Source organism: Solanum verrucosum, unplaced genomic scaffold (genome assembly GCF_900185275.1).
Source record: "Solanum verrucosum unplaced genomic scaffold, falcon-dt-bn FXZP01000255.1, whole genome shotgun sequence".
NCBI lineage: Eukaryota > Viridiplantae > Streptophyta > Magnoliopsida > Solanales > Solanaceae > Solanum > Solanum verrucosum.
In genome coordinates this window covers 244,625-263,333 of record NW_026020006.1, presented here as the reverse complement: position 1 = coordinate 263,333, position 18,709 = coordinate 244,625, and the positions used below count along the sequence as shown (strand labels likewise).

Genomic DNA, 18,709 nt, shown 5'->3' with positions numbered 1-18,709 from the left:
TTAGGAGCACGATAATAATATTAAAAATGAGGATATCCGGGATAAGTTGGAAGTGACTTTCATAATGGATAAAATACGCGAAGCAAGACTAAGATGATTTAGACATGTGAAGATAAAATATGCAGATGTCCTAATAAAGAAATATGAAAGGTTGGATATAATGGGTACGAGATGAGTTAGAGATAAGTTGAAGAAAGTATTGATCGAGGATAGGTAATTAGACTAGACATATTGGTGCAACTTCAGTATTGATCGAGGATAGGTAATTAGACTAGGTATATTGGTGAAACTTCAGCTTATCAAGGACATAACCTTAGATATGAGAGCATAGAGATCATGAATTAGGATAGAAGGTTAGTAGGCAGTGGAGCGTTGTCTTACTTTTCAACATGATTAGGCTTAGTGATAATCTAGAGCACCGATTTTGTTATATGTAGTTAGTATGTAGTTTCTTGCTTTTGTTATATCATCAATTGTTTATTGTGTTTGTGATCGTACTATGTTGTTGTTGTGTTATCGTTCCTTTTCCGAATGTTCTATATTTTTTCCTTTTTGTTTTCATGTTTCCTTCACTGTTACTTTTTTCATTAATAATTTAATTTGCTATATTTGAATCAAGGATTCTTCATAAACAATCCCTCTATCTTCACAAAATAAAAATAAGATTTATGTATATGTTGTTTTGTTCAGACCCTACTAATGATAGTTCAGTTAATATATTATCGTTGTTGTATTGGAAAAAATAAAATAAGAAATCAAATGATATAACCAAGAAAAATTTTAATTTCAAATCAACTTAATTTCAAATCACGTCCAATTTGACTGTAAATTAGTAAATATCGAAAATGAATAAATATTTCTCACACAAGTGTGTTTTGGTCATATATGTACAAACCACAGACAGAGGCGTATTTAGGGAGAGTTCTCCGGATTGATGTGAATCCATGCTTGAAGTATCATATAATGTCAGGATGATTGGATACACCTCTTTAAATGAGGTTAGATACTTAAATCTTATATCTATCTTCTTCTTCTTTTTTTCTTCTAAAATTGGATTATACCTCTTTAAGTAGTTATTGATAGCATTTTTGGTTATTTTTATTATTATTATTTATTTTAGCTTTAATCTTTCAAATTTTTAAGTTTGTTCTATTGGAAAATTAAAAGAAAATTTTAAGTTCAGTGATGAAATTAAAAATTAAATCAATCAAATTTTTATCTTAAAATTCATTTTTTATAACAATTTAAATTCATTTTTTTATAACGATACATTCATTTTTTCGAGATTTTGAATACGCCTCTACGTATAAACGAGAGAGAAAAGCACGTCACTTGACCATGCAATTAAGGAGGACAAAAAACAATAAATTTTGCATTGAATGAGAACAATCTGAAATGTGGGGTTAGCATTTAATAAGAAGTAGCTAGCTTGGGAAACAAAACTTGAAATTTAGGACACAAACAATGGGAAGAAGCCAATATTATTGAAAGGATAATATATTGAATCTTATTAGTAGAGTTTGAAAAAAAAAATGTAGTTTTATTGATACCTAATAAAAGTAAAGAGGTTGTCTCTCATAAATTTTTTATTTAAATAAAGCATAACAACAATCAATTAAAAATACAATAATAAGAGAATCGTATAGAAAATAATAATAATAATAATAATAATACTAGTAATAGTAATAATAATACTAGTAATAATAATAATAATAATAATAGTAATAGTAATAGTAATAATAATAATAATAATAATAATAATAATATAATAATAATAATAAGATAATAATAATAATAATAATAATAATAGGAAACTAGACAAATTATAATTAATTAATATATATTTCAATTTTTATTTTTATTGTTTTATTCACTTTTATTTATCACATTTATATTTGGCACACCAATTAAGAAAACAACAATTGACATGATTATTTTACCACACTATCCCTATTAGTAATTGATTTGAGTATTCCCTCTAGTCCATATTAAGTGAATTATTGGGGATATAACACACTCCTTAAGAAAAATATTTAAGGAGATAAATTAAAGACTATTTTTCACTATTATTCTTTTGATTATTTTCAAACTAGTCTCCTAGAAAACGTAAATTAGTTAAGAACCTCACTAAATGAAGGATAAATATGAAATGAAAAAAAAAAGTTTCAACAATTTTTTTTGAACTTTGAATATTCACTTATTTTGAATAAATAAAAAAATCTCAACAAGTCAATTAATATGAATTAAATGGAGTATTAAGTCTTTGGAAAAATCATTTGAAGAATAAGCAACTAACATGAATTCTCTTATATCTTTTCTTGATATATTAAAAATAATAAGTAAAAATGTATATTTATTTTTAAAATAGTGTACCAATAAAAATGAATGGAGAAATTATTTAATTATAAACTAAAAATAGGATAATTTGATCCAAATACCAAACTCAAATAAATTCTTACCTATTTTTTCTTATCCCAAGATGCAGAGATTGATGAGGGTAAGGTGGTGCCTTTAAATCCTACATTTAGTGTATGGTAGGTGTGATAGAATTTATGATGACCCATTTCTTTCTGAAAAATAGCAAAAGTGACATTAGATGGTGGTCCATTTTGTTATTTTTTTGTCTTATTTTTTTGTTATAAATTTTATAACAAATAAAGTAATGTGCCTTACATGTGCTCTACGTGTCACATTTTATAATTAGCAACGCAAGCACTATTATTCGACATCATTTAAGAAGTAGATGCTAGAATTCAGATTGGATATATATATTTATAAATAGTGATTTAATGTTAAAGTTGATGATAAAAGCTTGAGATGAAATCATATGAAAAAGGGAAATCTAAAGTATTGATTATATAAAAAGAGAGTGTTTACCTACTAAAACTTCGACCAAACACCATAGGTCAATTTCGCCTAATTTGATGTCACCTTAGTTTTACTATATTATTATGCGGGTATTAGGTTCGAAAAAAATGGAAAAAGGATATATAAGGCAACATGCCACCCTAATTTATCATCTTTTATTATTGCATGGATAGTCAAGAATTGAAGTGGGAAATGTACTGTGTCAAATTGATTGATCATTTTATCTCAAAAAATATATCTTAAAATAATTATCATTTTAGAAATTTAAGATTAAAGTTAATAATTACTTTTAATTATACCCTATATATTAAAAAGTATGCACAATATTTAAGAGGAAAAAAAAATACTCTACTTATATTTAAATCAGGATAACTTGGTAACTATATATATATTTTATTATTATTATTTTTCTTAATAAACGTTAAAAAAAGAAGAAGCTAAAATGATAGTTAAAATGGATGGAAGGAGTGTATGATATAAGGAAACTCCCAAATGTTTTCTCCCGTTTCAATCTGTTTAGCTTATTCTTCTTTTTTGTTCATTTAAAAAAAATAGATTTTTTCTGTAATCCTTTAATTTTAACTTTCCACATAACATGTTCAAGACCACAGATTTAGAAGTCATTTTAATACATTTGATATATTTTTAATTTAAAATCCTAAGATCCAAAAATTTTATTTACTTATACTCTCTGTCAAGGCAAAATAGATCAAATAAATTAAAACGAAGTGCGTAGATATTTGGAGGAGTATACAAGTCCAATAGTCCATAATGTTGTAACATAATTTTTGCGTTTATTGTCCTTTTGTTTACAATAATTTTACAAAATAAAAATGGGATCAACTCCCTCATTGTGTATTGGTAATTATCAAGTATAGAATAAATTTGCTTCTCTTTTATTTTTATGAACATAATTGTTTCATTATTACCAACAATATAAAAACTCTTGTTTGGAAAATAATCGACTGAAAAAGAGTGGTCCATAGGATAGTCATATTATAGTCTTTTTCAATGCATTAAAGTTACGTAGTGTCTCTTTGATTTAAAGGGTATTTCCATGAGTTTGCCTTGGTATCGTGTTCATACCGTTGTATTGAATGATCCCGTTCGATTATAATTCTATAACTACTTCCCTTTAATGAGTTAACAACAACAAATTTGAGTTGTTGCTTCCATTATTAATGTTGCATGCTTGGTCATTGACCATATATATGTTATATCTCAATCTTCTTCTTTTGTGCCCACATTTCAGACCCAACTTGTAACTTTGTCCCTAGTTTGGCCAGATAATATGGTCCTTTTGAACAGGTACTGCTTGGGTGGGGTGGGTGGGGTAGGGGATTTAATCCGACGATTATACGTATTAATTTACTATGATTACGTAAATATATTAGAAAAAATCGATAGATTTTTTATGGACTTCATTGACGGCTAGATCACTTAGTGCTTTTTAGTATTCTATGGGATATATTTTGGATAGTGCTTTTGAATATTTTATTGGATACATTTTTATCTTCTACTGAACATATATTAAATAACTCTGCTCATTAAGACTTTATAGTTTAAATAGATCATAAAAATCGACTAGAAAGATCCTATTTACTTCTTCTTTTTTTAATGCGACTCTATATATTGATGAAGTTTGAATAATTGTAGAAGGTTAGTGTTGGGTGTGAGAACAAAGTTTGGTAAATGGAAGGGAGGGAAAAGGAAGTTCCATATAAGATGTAGTGATACTATTAATGGTGTGAGGCCATTTGAAAAAAATCGTACGAGATCGACTCAAAACAGACAATAGCGTACTATGTTAGAAGTATCTTTTAAGTTGTTCTAGCAAAATAATTGGTTAGAAGTTTTGCACACGCACGGAAAGCTTAGTGCATTAGGTTGCCTTTTTACATTCACACCAAGAGCAATTCCTACCATTTAAAATTGTTGTTATGTGACCAGAAGGTCACCGATTCAAATTGTGAAAACAGCCTCTAACAAAAATGTAGGGTAAAGCTCCATACGATAGACCCTTGTCATCTGACTTTTCCCCGGATCTCGCGCATAACGAGAGCTTAGAGCACAAGGCTGCCCTTCTTTTTAGAGCTATTATGATTAGAAAAGGTAAGGCACAGATTGAAAAGAAAAATTATCAAGACCAAAAGTTTAAAACCAATTCATAAATCCAGAAAGCCTAGTAAATTTCGGAGCAAATGGAGTTATATGTATCCTTTGAAAGCAACAACTCTACATATTCTTGATCAAATCTTGGATTTTGCTGTACATAATCTGGGAAGGGTCACTTCCTCCGGCGCTGCTCTGTGATGCTCGTGAACTTTCCTGAAGCTTCATCTTCTCGATTAAGTACTGCTTCTCTGCCTCAGCCTCGCATAATCGCTGTTTCAGATACCTGTTAGTATAGTCCTCTTCCGACTTGTTTGTCTTGGCGAGTGTGATTTGTTGCAGTCTCTCAGCTTCTCGTCTAGCTTCAGCCGCCTTTTTGTCAAACATTTCAGCTTCTGCCTGCTTAAGCCTTACGATGCTTTCAATATCATCGATTTGTTGCTTCTTCTTCTGCCTTTCCATTTTCAGCATGGTCACTTCCCGAGCTTTATCCTTGAGCTCCTGATCACATGCTTCGACAGATAACCGTGCTTTCTTAACCAACCGCATCTTTTCCTCCGCTACAGCTTCCATTTTTCTGATGGCTTCCTGTACTACATCTGCAATCTTGCCGAATGCTTCTAGTGGAGCTATGGGCCGACCACCTTCGTCATTGTCTTGACTCTTTGAAGGATCATCAAGATCTGTGTAAAAATTGGGGGGAAAAAATTTAAAGAGGAAATGTAAAACTTATAGATGTATTTGAGATTCTTGATTTCTCCATTACATTGCTTATGTTAGAAAAAGACGGTAAATACCTTACATTAGGCCAAGAATTTACCCAACACCGATCAACAACAACAACATACCTAGTGTAATCCCACAAGAGGGCTCTAGGGAGGGTAGGATGTACGCAAACCTTACCGATCAAGTCATATCAATCATTCAATGCTAGAATAAATAGGCGATAAAAATATGAAAAGTTCTTCAAGTGCAAATCAAAATCAGGAAAACAATAAGAAATCTGCAAAGACAAAAAATGAAGAGTCTCCAAGCACTAGAAATGAAACCAACTTTCTTCAATAAACAATCCACAAACATAAAAATTGGAAAATCAAGTTCACATGTTTTTTTTTCAATTATCAAGAAATCCCCAAGGGATAGTAGCGCATGGTTCAAAACTCATTGGATGATGGGTCCGCTCCAAATACCTGGTTTTTGTCTACGACATGGTTCAAATCCGTGACGTGCGCCTAATCCACGCATCACAAGCTACACTCTTCTCGTGAGCCTAATCCAGACATCACAAGCTACGCCTCTTCTTACTAGATCAATATGCCCTACGGGCAAGTTTACATGTTATTTGAGACAGCAACATGCTCACATCGCCTGTCTCGTTACAAGACGAGCAGTTCCAAATTAATTGCACATTGTGATGAAACATTAATTAAATCCTTTCTACACTAATTAAAATGCACAACTTAGGTGCTCAAAATCGCATAGAAAAGTCAGGACTATTAGCCAGAGATGATCATACTTACACCCGGATAAAGCAGCTAGAAACCAAACTATTACCTCACTTTCCACGATTTTTTCCACTTTCTCCACTTTGATACAATGAAAGATCCACCTTCCGGCCAATCGTCCTAACAAATAAATTCTATATTTTGCAGTCCAATAATTAATATCCACATAATAGTAACAATGTTTCCATGCATATTCTCGTGTAAGAAAATGTGATGAACCTAATGAATGCACAGACAAATAACTGCCTAAAACTTTTGTCAGAATATGGTCATTCTAGTTGACCCTCTTTTTTTGGGGTGGGTGGGGGTGTGGTGAGGGCAAGAAAAATCTTTTTTCACTTGATAAATTACATAAAAAAAAAATCTTTTTTTGCTTTGAGGTAATTCAAAAGAACTTTAGTTACAACAACATACCCAGTATAATCCCACAAGTGGAGTCTAAGGAGGGTGGTGTATACGCAGCCTTACCCCTACCTTGTGTAGGTAGAGAGTTTGTTTCTAATAAACCCTCGGCACAAGTAAAACATATAAAAAATTGAAAAGGAAATACAGCAGTGAAGAAAGCATATAGAAAATAATGGAAAAAAGAACAGTAATAACAATAAATAGTACAATAACTGAAGCAGAGGAAATAACATGTAATAATAAAATCAAAGAATAAGGTAGTAGGAGAATTCAAAAAACTTTAGTTAAATTACTAAATAGGCAATTAGTGTCCTCCATAACCATTAGACGGTGGGTCATTTAGAAGGCAAGATTAGCCTACATATTAGGTCAGATTGGATTTATCTCGTAGTTTCTTCAGATTATGCCAGATTCAAAATTATAATCTGGTAATGACTTTGAGTGAATTTGGTCTGATCCGGGAACGATATCCACCGGATTGTGACATTAAAGGACGATTTAGCTCCTCATACATGAAGGGAATTCGCAAAACATCATTCTCCTCCTCCTTTCTTCTTCTCCTTCTCTCCAAACCAGCCTATCTCTACCCTGATCATTTGCACGGATGTTTGAAGATCTATAAAGATATCCTTGTTATTCGAGCTGATCAATACTTTACCTGTCTCTTTCTTGTCAAAATTTTCTGCAAATCCTCTTGAACACACTTAAACTAGCTTACATCAACAGCCTATTCTCTCTCATCCGTCCTAGCTTAAACATTTCTTTCTTCCCCTTCTACGTCCCTAATAGCTTTGCCAAGGTTTAGCCAACTCATTTGCTAATAGATTTTTTAGCTTCTCCCTTAGCTTCTTATACTCTTTAGAGGTTTCACAATCTTTTGTCATTCCACCGCCATGATTTCGATAGTCAAGGTCCTAGCCCCTAGACAATGGAGAACCGAGTAGCTTAGGCTCAAACCTTGTATTTGTGACTTTGTGTTAAAAGAATCATTTAATATATAAAAATAATTTATTCAGAACCTAGTAAACCAAAAGGATTGTTATCTGGAACCCCTAAATTAAAAATCCTGACGCCGCCTCTAGTGCTGGTCCTTCAAATATCACTACTTTCTTCTATCTCCATCCACTTTTAAGTTCCATGCTACATCATTCAATATCATGTCCTTAAATGCTAATTGATTTGTGCCTCTTAGTGTTCACAACCGTATTCTTTGTTGCATGCAATTCATCTCCTTTCAACATCACTAGTTTCTTCTATCTACATCTACTTCTAAGTTCCATGATCCATCTTTCAATATTTTGTCCTAAATGCTAATTGGTTTGTGCGCATGCAACTCTTCTCCTATCCCTCCACTATTCCAATTACCTAGGGCCACCAATCTATGCAAAATGCTTGAGGCTTTAAAGATTGAAAAAAATGTATGGCTAATAGGTTTGTGAAAACTGTTGAAGTTTGGCCAAGAGTATATTGTAATTAAAAGTTCAATATTAAAAGAGATGATTTGTTATTTCTCAAATAGATAAAGATACTTGAAATCATTGCACGAGCTTCTCGGTAGAGTAAATGATCCAATCACAGGGTGTCATTTAACACCCCTTCGCCGGAAAATTACATTGTTTAGCTAGGTCAAAATTTCAGTTTTATGTATACAGTAATACGTTGACTCCCTTTATTTTCTACATGTCTCTACTTCTTTTATATTGCGACACCCCTTAGTAAAATTCTTGGCTCCGCCACTGTAATAGTACACCTTTTTATTCAGCCTAGCCTACTAAAGAACACTAACTATAGATCAACAAAGCCAGAGAGCAGAGGACCAATAATCAAATTATCGTTAACCTGCTACATTTGATTTCTTGTTAGATGCATCAAGCTTTCATTTCAACCTTTTCTCAATCTTGGACAGACCAATTCAAGTGTGGTCCAGAACAGTCAATCATTTATCAACTACGCCCCAATCACAAATAGTGTAGAAAAAAGTTAGGACAAGAAATAAGATATCAGGCTCACCTTGGAAAAAGGATAAGATCACTTTACAAGCCATAGGATCTGCAACACCACCTTTCAGCTTTTCAACGAGTTCCTCGCATTTCCAATATAACTTACGGCCTCTGGCATCCTCACTTCTCTGGAAAATTCTCCTGACGAAGTCGAGCTCTCTAACAAAAGCTTCCGCATCCCAACTTGGAGCACAGTGCTGGAACACATCTTTAACCCAACCTAATAACTCAGATGTCCTACTGCAAGCATGGCATCTGAAGAGCGTCTCGGCTGAGCTAGCTCCAACCTTAACAGAAGGGCCTGTTCCAATCTGCCCATTGCTAATGGCACAATCTGTATGTGTCCAATGAGAACAGAGATCACAACCAATCCATCTGCAAGTGTTGACCTCAAAATCAAACTTGTTACAAATAGCACACATGCAAAGGTTGCAGAAACCATTTTTCTTCGAGCAAATTTCGCAGCTACATTCCTCTGCTGGTAGCACACTACCACATGCTATGTTTCTGCACCTCTTATACAAGAAAATGTCAATGAGAGAAGCTTGAGAGAGACTGACACTGGGATGCAAGAACGCCTGAATTCCCGTCTTGATGGCAACTAGAATTTCTAGCTGGGTGCGGTGTGTTAAACACAGGATTCCATCCGTCAACTCACCCCTACTATTCACTAGCCTTTGGAGGAATTGGAACTCATTTCTGTGCTGAGCACCACCTGACCCTTCAAGAATGACCCGAAGTTCATATTTGAACTTCTCTAGATACTCATCTGGGAGATTTCGCATCCTGTCAGCTATAACGTCAACTCTTTCTCGGGCAATGTCTCGAAGGGAAATTTTGTCTGAGTTTGACATATTGCGGACAACAGAGTGCTCAGCATAGCCATTCTCTTTCTCCTTCTCCAGCTTTTTCGCCATCAAAGCCTCAGATGTTGGCCAAGTTTCGCGTGAGCTAGCACTTTCAGATGGTGAGTCACGAACCTGATCAGAGGTTGAGCCACGCTCTTGAGGATTAGGAGATCCACAGGCATCAGGAGAGACGACCAAGGATAAAGACGTCTGAAGTCCACCAGGCCGTGGTTGTTGGCGTGGAGGCAGCATTAATCCGCGACGCTGGTGATCAAAATAAGTCACAAAAGGTTCCCATCAGCAAATGTTCAGATATGTGCTAAACGGAAAACAAACAAAACCAATGTCTGATCCAGTCTGCTTCAAATGCATTTTCACTTCTAAAACACAATTTTGAACTCGCTCATAAGTCTTTCCCTCGAAAGAAACAAAAAATAATCACTAGATATATTACATCGTCTTTCTAAACTTAAAAACATATCTAACAAAAAGTATACAAAGCTTGTTTTTGTTTAAACTGGGAAAAAAAGAACATCATATCTTTCCAAGTACAAGCAAAGATATCTTACAACTGATATCAGATATCTCCTACTTCCAAAAACTAGCACATTCAAGCTAACATTTGCTTTTCTTTCTCTCTAGTTCCAACTTCCATTACTCCAAAGAAAAAAAGAAGACTTTTTTTGTTGAACAGTGAAGTGTCAAAACACACCTAAAGTATACTGGTTTTTCGAGTTTCATACCTGAACTATTCGATGTGCGAGTTTCCTACCTAAACTACAACCAAATGTTTATCAAACACACCTCTACTAATATCCGATGGTGCATGTACTACACTCTTTTTTTCAAAAAAAAAAACTATGCCATGAACTCTACCAACAACAAACACTAATACTACCAATTGGTCATGTATCAACAAGAAATTACTAACTTTATACCGAACCCTAACAAGAATCATCCAAAAAATTAACAATATTTCACATTTATACATTCAAGAACAGGGCAAATACAGGACATCAGCTAACTTTAAATCAAAACACTAACAAAAGTTTCTAACTTTATATCAAACACTACCAATATTCATAGCAAACAAAGCACATCTGCTACTAAAATACACAAAACTGAGCAAGTAACATTAGATCAAACAAAAACAACAAACACCCAAACTCTCAAATCCCTTCAAAAATATAAAAATAGCTAAAACAGCATACACATATAGCATAAAGAACATAAAACAAGATCTGGGGTTAGTATAAAAAATGAAATTACCTGCCTGAAATTCCTTAATTGGTTGATAAAATAACCACAACAGTTAAATCAATAAACAAAAAATTAGTTCTTGAAAACCAAAAAAACCAACAACAAAAAAGGGGTCTTGAAGAGAAATTAAAAATTTGAAAAAAATGGGCTCTCAAAATTTTTTCCCTTTCATAAAGGTACGATTTTTATTTTTATTTTGTGCTAATGTTTTCTTTACCCTTTTTTTTTTTTTGTGAAGACGAAAGAGAGGAAAGTGAAGAAAAAATTTGCTGACCGAATTGGCAAGTAGACGGTTGTCGGATGACTTGGAATTTTTTTTATTTTTTAATTTAATTTATTAATATTACTATTATTTTTATTTTAATTTTTTTAATTTCTCAGATGAAATTGGATCAGTATCTAATTTTTCATTGGACCCACATTTGTTAGCCGCGTGTTTGACTTTATGTTTACCTATGTGTTTTTAAAGGTATTGAAAATTTCGGTTCGATAATTTTTTAAAATTTTGAAAAATATTATATTTTTATTATATTAGATTAATTCGATATGATTCATTATTTTATAGTTTGATTTTGATATTTTGTAGCATTATAAATTAATAATAATGATTTATTTGATTTCGACTTATATATAGTCATATTATAACAAAGAATTATGACTTTGTTTTTTCATAAATCATCTCAAATATATTATATTAACGTCTTATACAAGTATAAATATCTAAAAGAAAGTACAAGCAAAATCATTAGTTAATCAATAACATGAAAATGACATTTTAATCAAGTTAGAGTAGTCAAAATTTCAATATATGAATAATTAGTTTTGTATTTGTACTATTTTATATAATTGCTAGTATATACAACAATATACTTTGGTACTGTATTCATTGTTTTAGTTTATAAATACCGTATAACGTACTAAATATCCAAAGAAATTAAAATTAAAATACATATCAAATATCATAATATTGAAACTGTTATACCAAAAAATTTTATTCGATATGATAATTAGGCGTCAGACATAAACCTTACTTTTTTTGTGAAGCGATTTGAAGTACTTGATTAAAGTACTAATTTTTTTGTATGAGTTAGAATACAAATACATAAAGTTTTTTAAGGATATAATTTATAAGCTAGTTCCCACCTATACAAAGGGATCGTTACACCTAATGAACGCTACTTGTATCTTGACCAAACGAGCAAAATTGGGGTCCTCAGAGAGAATAGTGAAAAAAAATAGAATGTGAAGTAATAAGCAAACGAATAAGTCGACTCATCGGGTCCATGAGCTGAAAATTGTTGGTTTGAATCATGTTTTTTACCTAATCACTTAAAATGTACCTTTCGTATCAATGGTATTGAATAAAATCTTACGAAATACTTATTTATTTAGCTCAAAATGAAATAAAATATGACAAATGGACAAGGAGTGTGTGTGTATTGATAATCAAAAAAAATTTGAAAGTCTATGACACATTTATGAAATTCGGGTATTGATGGGGGCCGTTAAGATTAGATTCATTTGTCTACGACTCGATTTTGGTACAAATCCATAAAGATCAAAGTTGGAGTGTCCGCCTTGCTTCTCCTTCATTTTATTACCAGATCTATGTCACCGGCATAATTGAAACTCATTTTCATACATCTAACACGCACATCACAAGTTGTGCTCGATCGAAACCCTATACAGAAAAAATGTATATACGCAAACATATAGATCCCCTTTCTTCCCTAAAATGCATCTTTATTCCGATTTCACAAACATTCTTTTCAATTCTTTTCATCTCTCGTTTATTAGATCCTTTTTGTTATACTCGATCTTGATAATCAAATAGTAAACATTCTTATTCGTTCTTTAGCACATATATTTATTTGTTTATTAATCTTTTTTATACTTTGCATCAAAGAATAAAAAATGAAAAATAAATTACAACTCAATCAAATCAACAAATCAATAAAATTCTTACCTCCATGATAAAGATGATAAAAGGAATTTGGGGGATAAATTGAGGTGATAGAGATGGACTCTTGTGTGCTAATTTATTTTTGCCAATGTCCTTTGGAATGAATAGTGAATAAACAAATGTAAAGTTAAATAGTAGGGCAATTTTATCAAAAGACAAAAGAGCCCTTAAATTTGATGTAATGACAAGGACATTTAGGAGAATTAAAGTAGATGTTTCTAAATTTTGTTATTTTATGATTGCTCTATATTTTGTAAAGATGTTTCTAAATATCAAAGTTATATAAAAATATATGTGCATAAGATTATCACGTATTTATCATTAGAAAAGAAATCATTTGGAAGCAGTATCACAAAATTATTTATGGGCTAACACACACAAAATTAAAAAAATCGCTTGTTTTTTGTAAATTGGTCCCTTTATGTCATAAATGGACTCTAAAAATGGTGAGACTGTACGTACTATTTCACCAACTTCCTACGGAGGGTTCCATAATGGTTTCGCAAACATATCGTCCTGAAGTCATATCATCAAAATAGTCATGGGCTAACACACACGAAAAACTGAGAAAATCGCCTAATTCCTATAAATTGGCCCCAAATGTCCAAAATGGACTCTAAAAATAGTGAGATCGTACGTAGTGCTCCCCCAAATGCCTAACGAGGGTTCCGTAAAGGTTTCACTAAGACAACGTCCAGAAACCATATTACTAAAATATTCATGGGCTAACACACATGAAGAACTGAGAAAATTACCTAATTCCATTAAATTGGCCATAAATGTCCAAATTGGACTCTAAAAATGGTGAGATTGTATGAACCTCTCCCCCAACTTTCTACGGAGTGTTCCGTGAAGGTTTCACAAAGAAATCATCCGGAGTCATATCACCAAAATATCTATGCGCTAACACACACGAAAATCGAGAAAATTACATAATTGCAGTAAATTGTCTCCTAAATGCCCTAAATGGACTCTAAAAATGGTGATTTTGTACGTACAGCTCCCCCAACTCCCTACGAAGTAGTATGTAATGTTTTCACAAAGAAATCATCTGAAAGTCATATCACTAAAATATTTATAAGCTAACACACACGAAAAACTGAGAAAATTACATAATTCCTGTAAATTGTTCCCTAAATGCCCAAAATGGACTCTAAAAATGGTGAGATTGTACGTATTGCTCCCTCCAACTTCCTACGGAAAAATATGTAATGATTTCACAAAGAATCATCCGAAAGTCACATCACTAAAATATTCATGAGCTAACAAACATGAAAAACTGAGAAAATCAATTCTTGTAAATTGATCCCTAAATGTCCAAAATGTAAGAATGGTAAGACTGTACGTACTGCTCACCCAACTCCCTGCAGAGGGTTTGATAAAGGTTTCACAAAGAATCCGTTTGTAAACCATATCATTAAAATATTCATAGGCTAATTGAAAAAATCGTCTAAGTCCTGTAAATTGGCCCCTAAATACCCAAAATGGGCTCAAAAAATAATGGTGAGACTGTATGTACTGCTCCCCCAATTCCCTACGGAGGGTTCCGTTAAGGTTTCACAAAGAAATCGTCCATATCACCAAAATATTTATGGGCTAACACGCGAAAAACTGAGAAAATATTCTAATTCCTAGAAATTGACCCCTAAATGCCTAAAATGGACTCTAAAAATGGTGAAATATAAGAAAATCGCCTACTATTTTCCAATTTACAAAAATCTCTTAAATTTGGTGAAATCGGGATACATCCCTCAACGTCCTGATACATCGCGTCTCATTTTCCGATATATCACTCAACATCTCGATACATCGCGTTCATCCTGAAACATCGCGTAAAGTGATGTATCCAAAGATAGGAGAGAGTGGAATTTTTGTACTTTCAAATGGTAGGAAATTTTAGAGAATATATATCGTAAAATAAGTTGTGTATTTAGTTATGTATGGTGCCATTAGTTTGTCGTGTACTTAAATGAGACTTTTTCTTCCTCTTTTTGTCGTTTTTTTTTCTTTTTTCTCTTTAGCTTTATTTGTAGATTAGGTTAAGGAATGACTTATCATGTGTTTAGCAAAAATGCATTTTATTTCACTTCAAATTTTAAAAAATTTCTTTTCCTTTTTAAATTTCACGATGAGTTAATTTATGTCAGATATTAAAACGGGAATTAAGTACATTTTTTCATAGTGCAACTCATATACAATTTAAACAGGGTCTTTAATTTGCGCTTTTGCCCCTATTTTGTGTTGATTTTTAATTTTTGTCTCTCGAGGTAAATAATTATTTGCGGGCATTATTCTATATTTTTGTGTTATAATATATATGTCACACATTATGTCTAGTGCCCTTAAATAATGTATGCCTCACTAAACATAAGTTCGATTGTTGAAAACAAAATTAAAAATCCACTCATTTAAAGAACAAATTATGCAATTAAATATTTTAAACTATCAGGTCATGCATAAGATATCTTTGGTAATAAAAAACAAAGAGATGTGTTAAATAACATGATATAACGAATAAAGTTGAGTTGATACGGTAAAATTCCTTTCATACATCCTTCGTGTATGTATATAAGTTAAAACTTTCTTCACAACATGCATGAACTCTAAAAGCCAGTCAATTATAAATAATAGCTTGAAATTAATAATACTGATAAATATTTCAAGATATGTATATTATATATAGATATAGATATAGAAGCATACATAACTAATCCCAAGTTTTTGGGTTTTTTTCTTTTGGGGGAGAGGAATATATAGCTAGCTATATAACCATATCCTAAAAGTAGCTAGTAATATTTTTTTTTCTTCCTATTCAAAGATGTAGAGAAGTGAAAGGGAGTCTTGGAGTAGCGACAAGAGTCTTTTCACCATATGATTAAGTGGTCACATGCTCAACTCGTATGAAAACGGTCTCTTAAGTCTGTGTAGAGCAATCCCAACGTGATCTAACCCTTCATCGATCGTTCTTGCACATGACAGAAGTTTAGTACATCAAGTTGTTTTCTTCTCTCTTTCTAAAGATGTAGAGAAGTATCAACATCTGAATGAGAATTATAATCACGTTTGAGCTTAGAGGTACTCCTCACAATATTCCGCGATTTAATATCTGGCCATAGGGAGAGAGAAAATCGAGAAGATGACTTGTCATTATTTTTTGGAGAAACCATGTTTAATTCAGAGTGGAAATAAAACTTATTATTATTGTATGACTCCACATCATGATGATCAAAATGCATCAACATATTCTTCAATAGCTCTTTCTCTTGCCTCATCTTCTTGATTTTTTGCAATTGTTTGAACCTTTCTTGTAACAAAGAAATAGAGGACTTAACTTCCATTTGATCACTAGTAGTGTATTTTACCATTGAACTTATAATATATGATAGATCAAAATTTGAAAGAAATGAGAGATGAAATTGTTTTTTTTGTTTGTGGTATGAGTTTAAGTTGCATGGCTATTTATACAAAATTTTGTATAGGGGTATTTTGGTCTTTTGACATGATTTTTTTCTTGTTCAAGAATCAACAAAAAGGTACAAAGTCCAAAAGAAAAAAGATGTTTAATTTGGTCATGGCTAAGTAGTAGTGATAGTTTTTTTTTGTTTGGAGTAATATGTGAGGGTAAGTGGCTAAAGTGGAAAAGGGTGAGAAAAAAAGTCCAAAAATAGGTTAAAAACTAGTACATGGAATTGTGTGTTTGAAGGAATAATAATAGGTTATGTGCCAGATTGGTCCTCTTTTAACTTTTTGGGGAAAATTGGTCCCTTTTTTGGTGTCTATTTGGTGCACAACAACCATTTTTTATTATTCAAATTTTAATTATATATACCTTTAATATTATCAGTGTATTTTAACATGTTAATAATAGATTGAATGTCTTATTTTCTAGGTGATTGAAGTTATGTTTGTTATGTTATAATTACATGTAATCATATTGAGATAGTCGCAGAAATAGAACTTTCATTGAATATCACCTTCTTTTGTTTATGCATCTAGGATTCGACTCGTATTCAACCATTTTGACAATTAAAAGTTTGATTCAGAGGAAGAAGAGGAGGCAAACGTTGAAACAAAAACTACATTCGATTAATCCATTCTAAAAAAAAAAAGGTTTTTGTTGTCGAGTGACAAGTGAAAAATTTATCAAAAGTTACAATTCTTACCACGAAATAGTGTACCTACATACCTTCATTGATGTTGTTTTTCATCCTCGATTGATACCTTTTGACGTGGAACATATATATGAGTTCAATTATGTGTATATGCGCATGAGTATTAAAAAAATCACTTAACTTTTAATATGAATTTAAAAACCTTAAAAATTGAATCCTATTATTATCTTCTATAGGTCTGTATAAATGTTAAACTATTTCTCTTTTATTTCCAATTTATTTACCTTTTTTCTTGTTTCTATGCTAAAAATAGCTTTAATTTGTACTATATGAAACTTTTATTTCTAGTTATTGTAACATTGGAAGGTAGTGTTTGGAGGAGAAAATAAAGCATAAAATGCCAAGCAAATAGAAGTGGGAATTATCATAGGAGTCCATGATTCCTTACTTATACTAAAATACAATTTAAAAAGTCTGCCTAACATTCTTTCTCCCTATATATATAAGTTATATTATATAGCTTTGCTTTTTTGTAATATAAAAATATAATAAAAATAAAACCAAACATTCTTTCTTGCCTACCTAATCCCAAATTTTGGGGTTTTGTCTTTAAGTAATTGGATGATAGTGGCATGCAAATATGAAAGCTGCATATGCTAATGTTATGTTTATATTGTGGATGTGTTATTCGATGTTCGATGTCTGTTTTGAAATTCGATAGAATATAGAATTTGTAGGACTCATTTTTAAGGGTATATCAGTGCTCCTAACAAGATGTATTCCGCTTCAAAAGCTTGAGTCAAACTTTTGACTAAGGGAAAATGATAATGTCTATGATAGGATGTTTTCTTTCTTGATTATCTATATGTTATATTCTTTATTTATTTTTCCAACATGAACAAATGACAAGTTACAAGTATCTTCTTGGAATGTTTTGCTTTGAAGAAAGTAAATAAAGTGTGTTTTTTGAGAGTAGACAACGCGTGCACTTTATATTAAAAAAAGATTAAAGAAAATGTTAAGTTATATGAATTGGATAATATAAGAAAAAATGTTATACTATCGATGTAATTTAACTTGTAATTGCATATTAATTTCTCATTTTATTTTAATTTATGTAATATTATTTGATATTGGTACGAAGTTTAAGAAGAAAAATAAAACAGAAGAATACTTTTAAATTCATGGTCTAAAATAACTTTTAGATTTTTGTGTTGCTATAAATCATCTCATAAGTGCAAAATGAAATTTTTTAAAGTTAAATTATTTCTAGATATAAACAGGTGGATAATTCTTTGCAAAACTAAAAATACGAAGGGGTATCATGTATATATTGAGACAAAAAGAATACTAATTTTTACCAAGTCAACATTTAAATTTATATAACTTCATTAGATTACATCATTAGTCATAGAACTTAACTAAGCTTACATACAAATGATTGTGCAATCAACAAAGACGGATTTAAAATTTAAATACTAGAAACTAGAAAACATAACCTACTAAACTCTATGTCAGTTTGATCAATATAAATGAATCACAACATAAGAGGTAAGTTTTGTTTATTTCAATTTAGTTAAGTTTTCAATCTATCTTTTGTATTTTTTTGGTATGAAATATAAACTCGATTCATTCA

General features: G+C 31.6%; 1 protein-coding gene across 1 annotated transcript; it reads right to left on the bottom strand.

The window, feature by feature from the left end:
- Positions 1–4,975: 4,975 nt before the first annotated feature.
- On the bottom strand, positions 4,976–11,243 carry LOC125819509 (OBERON-like protein). The gene is made up of 3 exons (XM_049498945.1): positions 11,008–11,243; positions 8,901–10,002; positions 4,976–5,663 (listed from the first exon to the last, which is right to left on the bottom strand). Exons 2-3 carry the CDS (start codon positions 9,988–9,990, stop codon positions 5,104–5,106), a joined length of 1,650 nt encoding a protein of 549 aa, XP_049354902.1. The 5' UTR covers positions 9,991–10,002; positions 11,008–11,243; the 3' UTR covers positions 4,976–5,103.
- Positions 11,244–18,709: the final 7,466 nt, after the last annotated feature.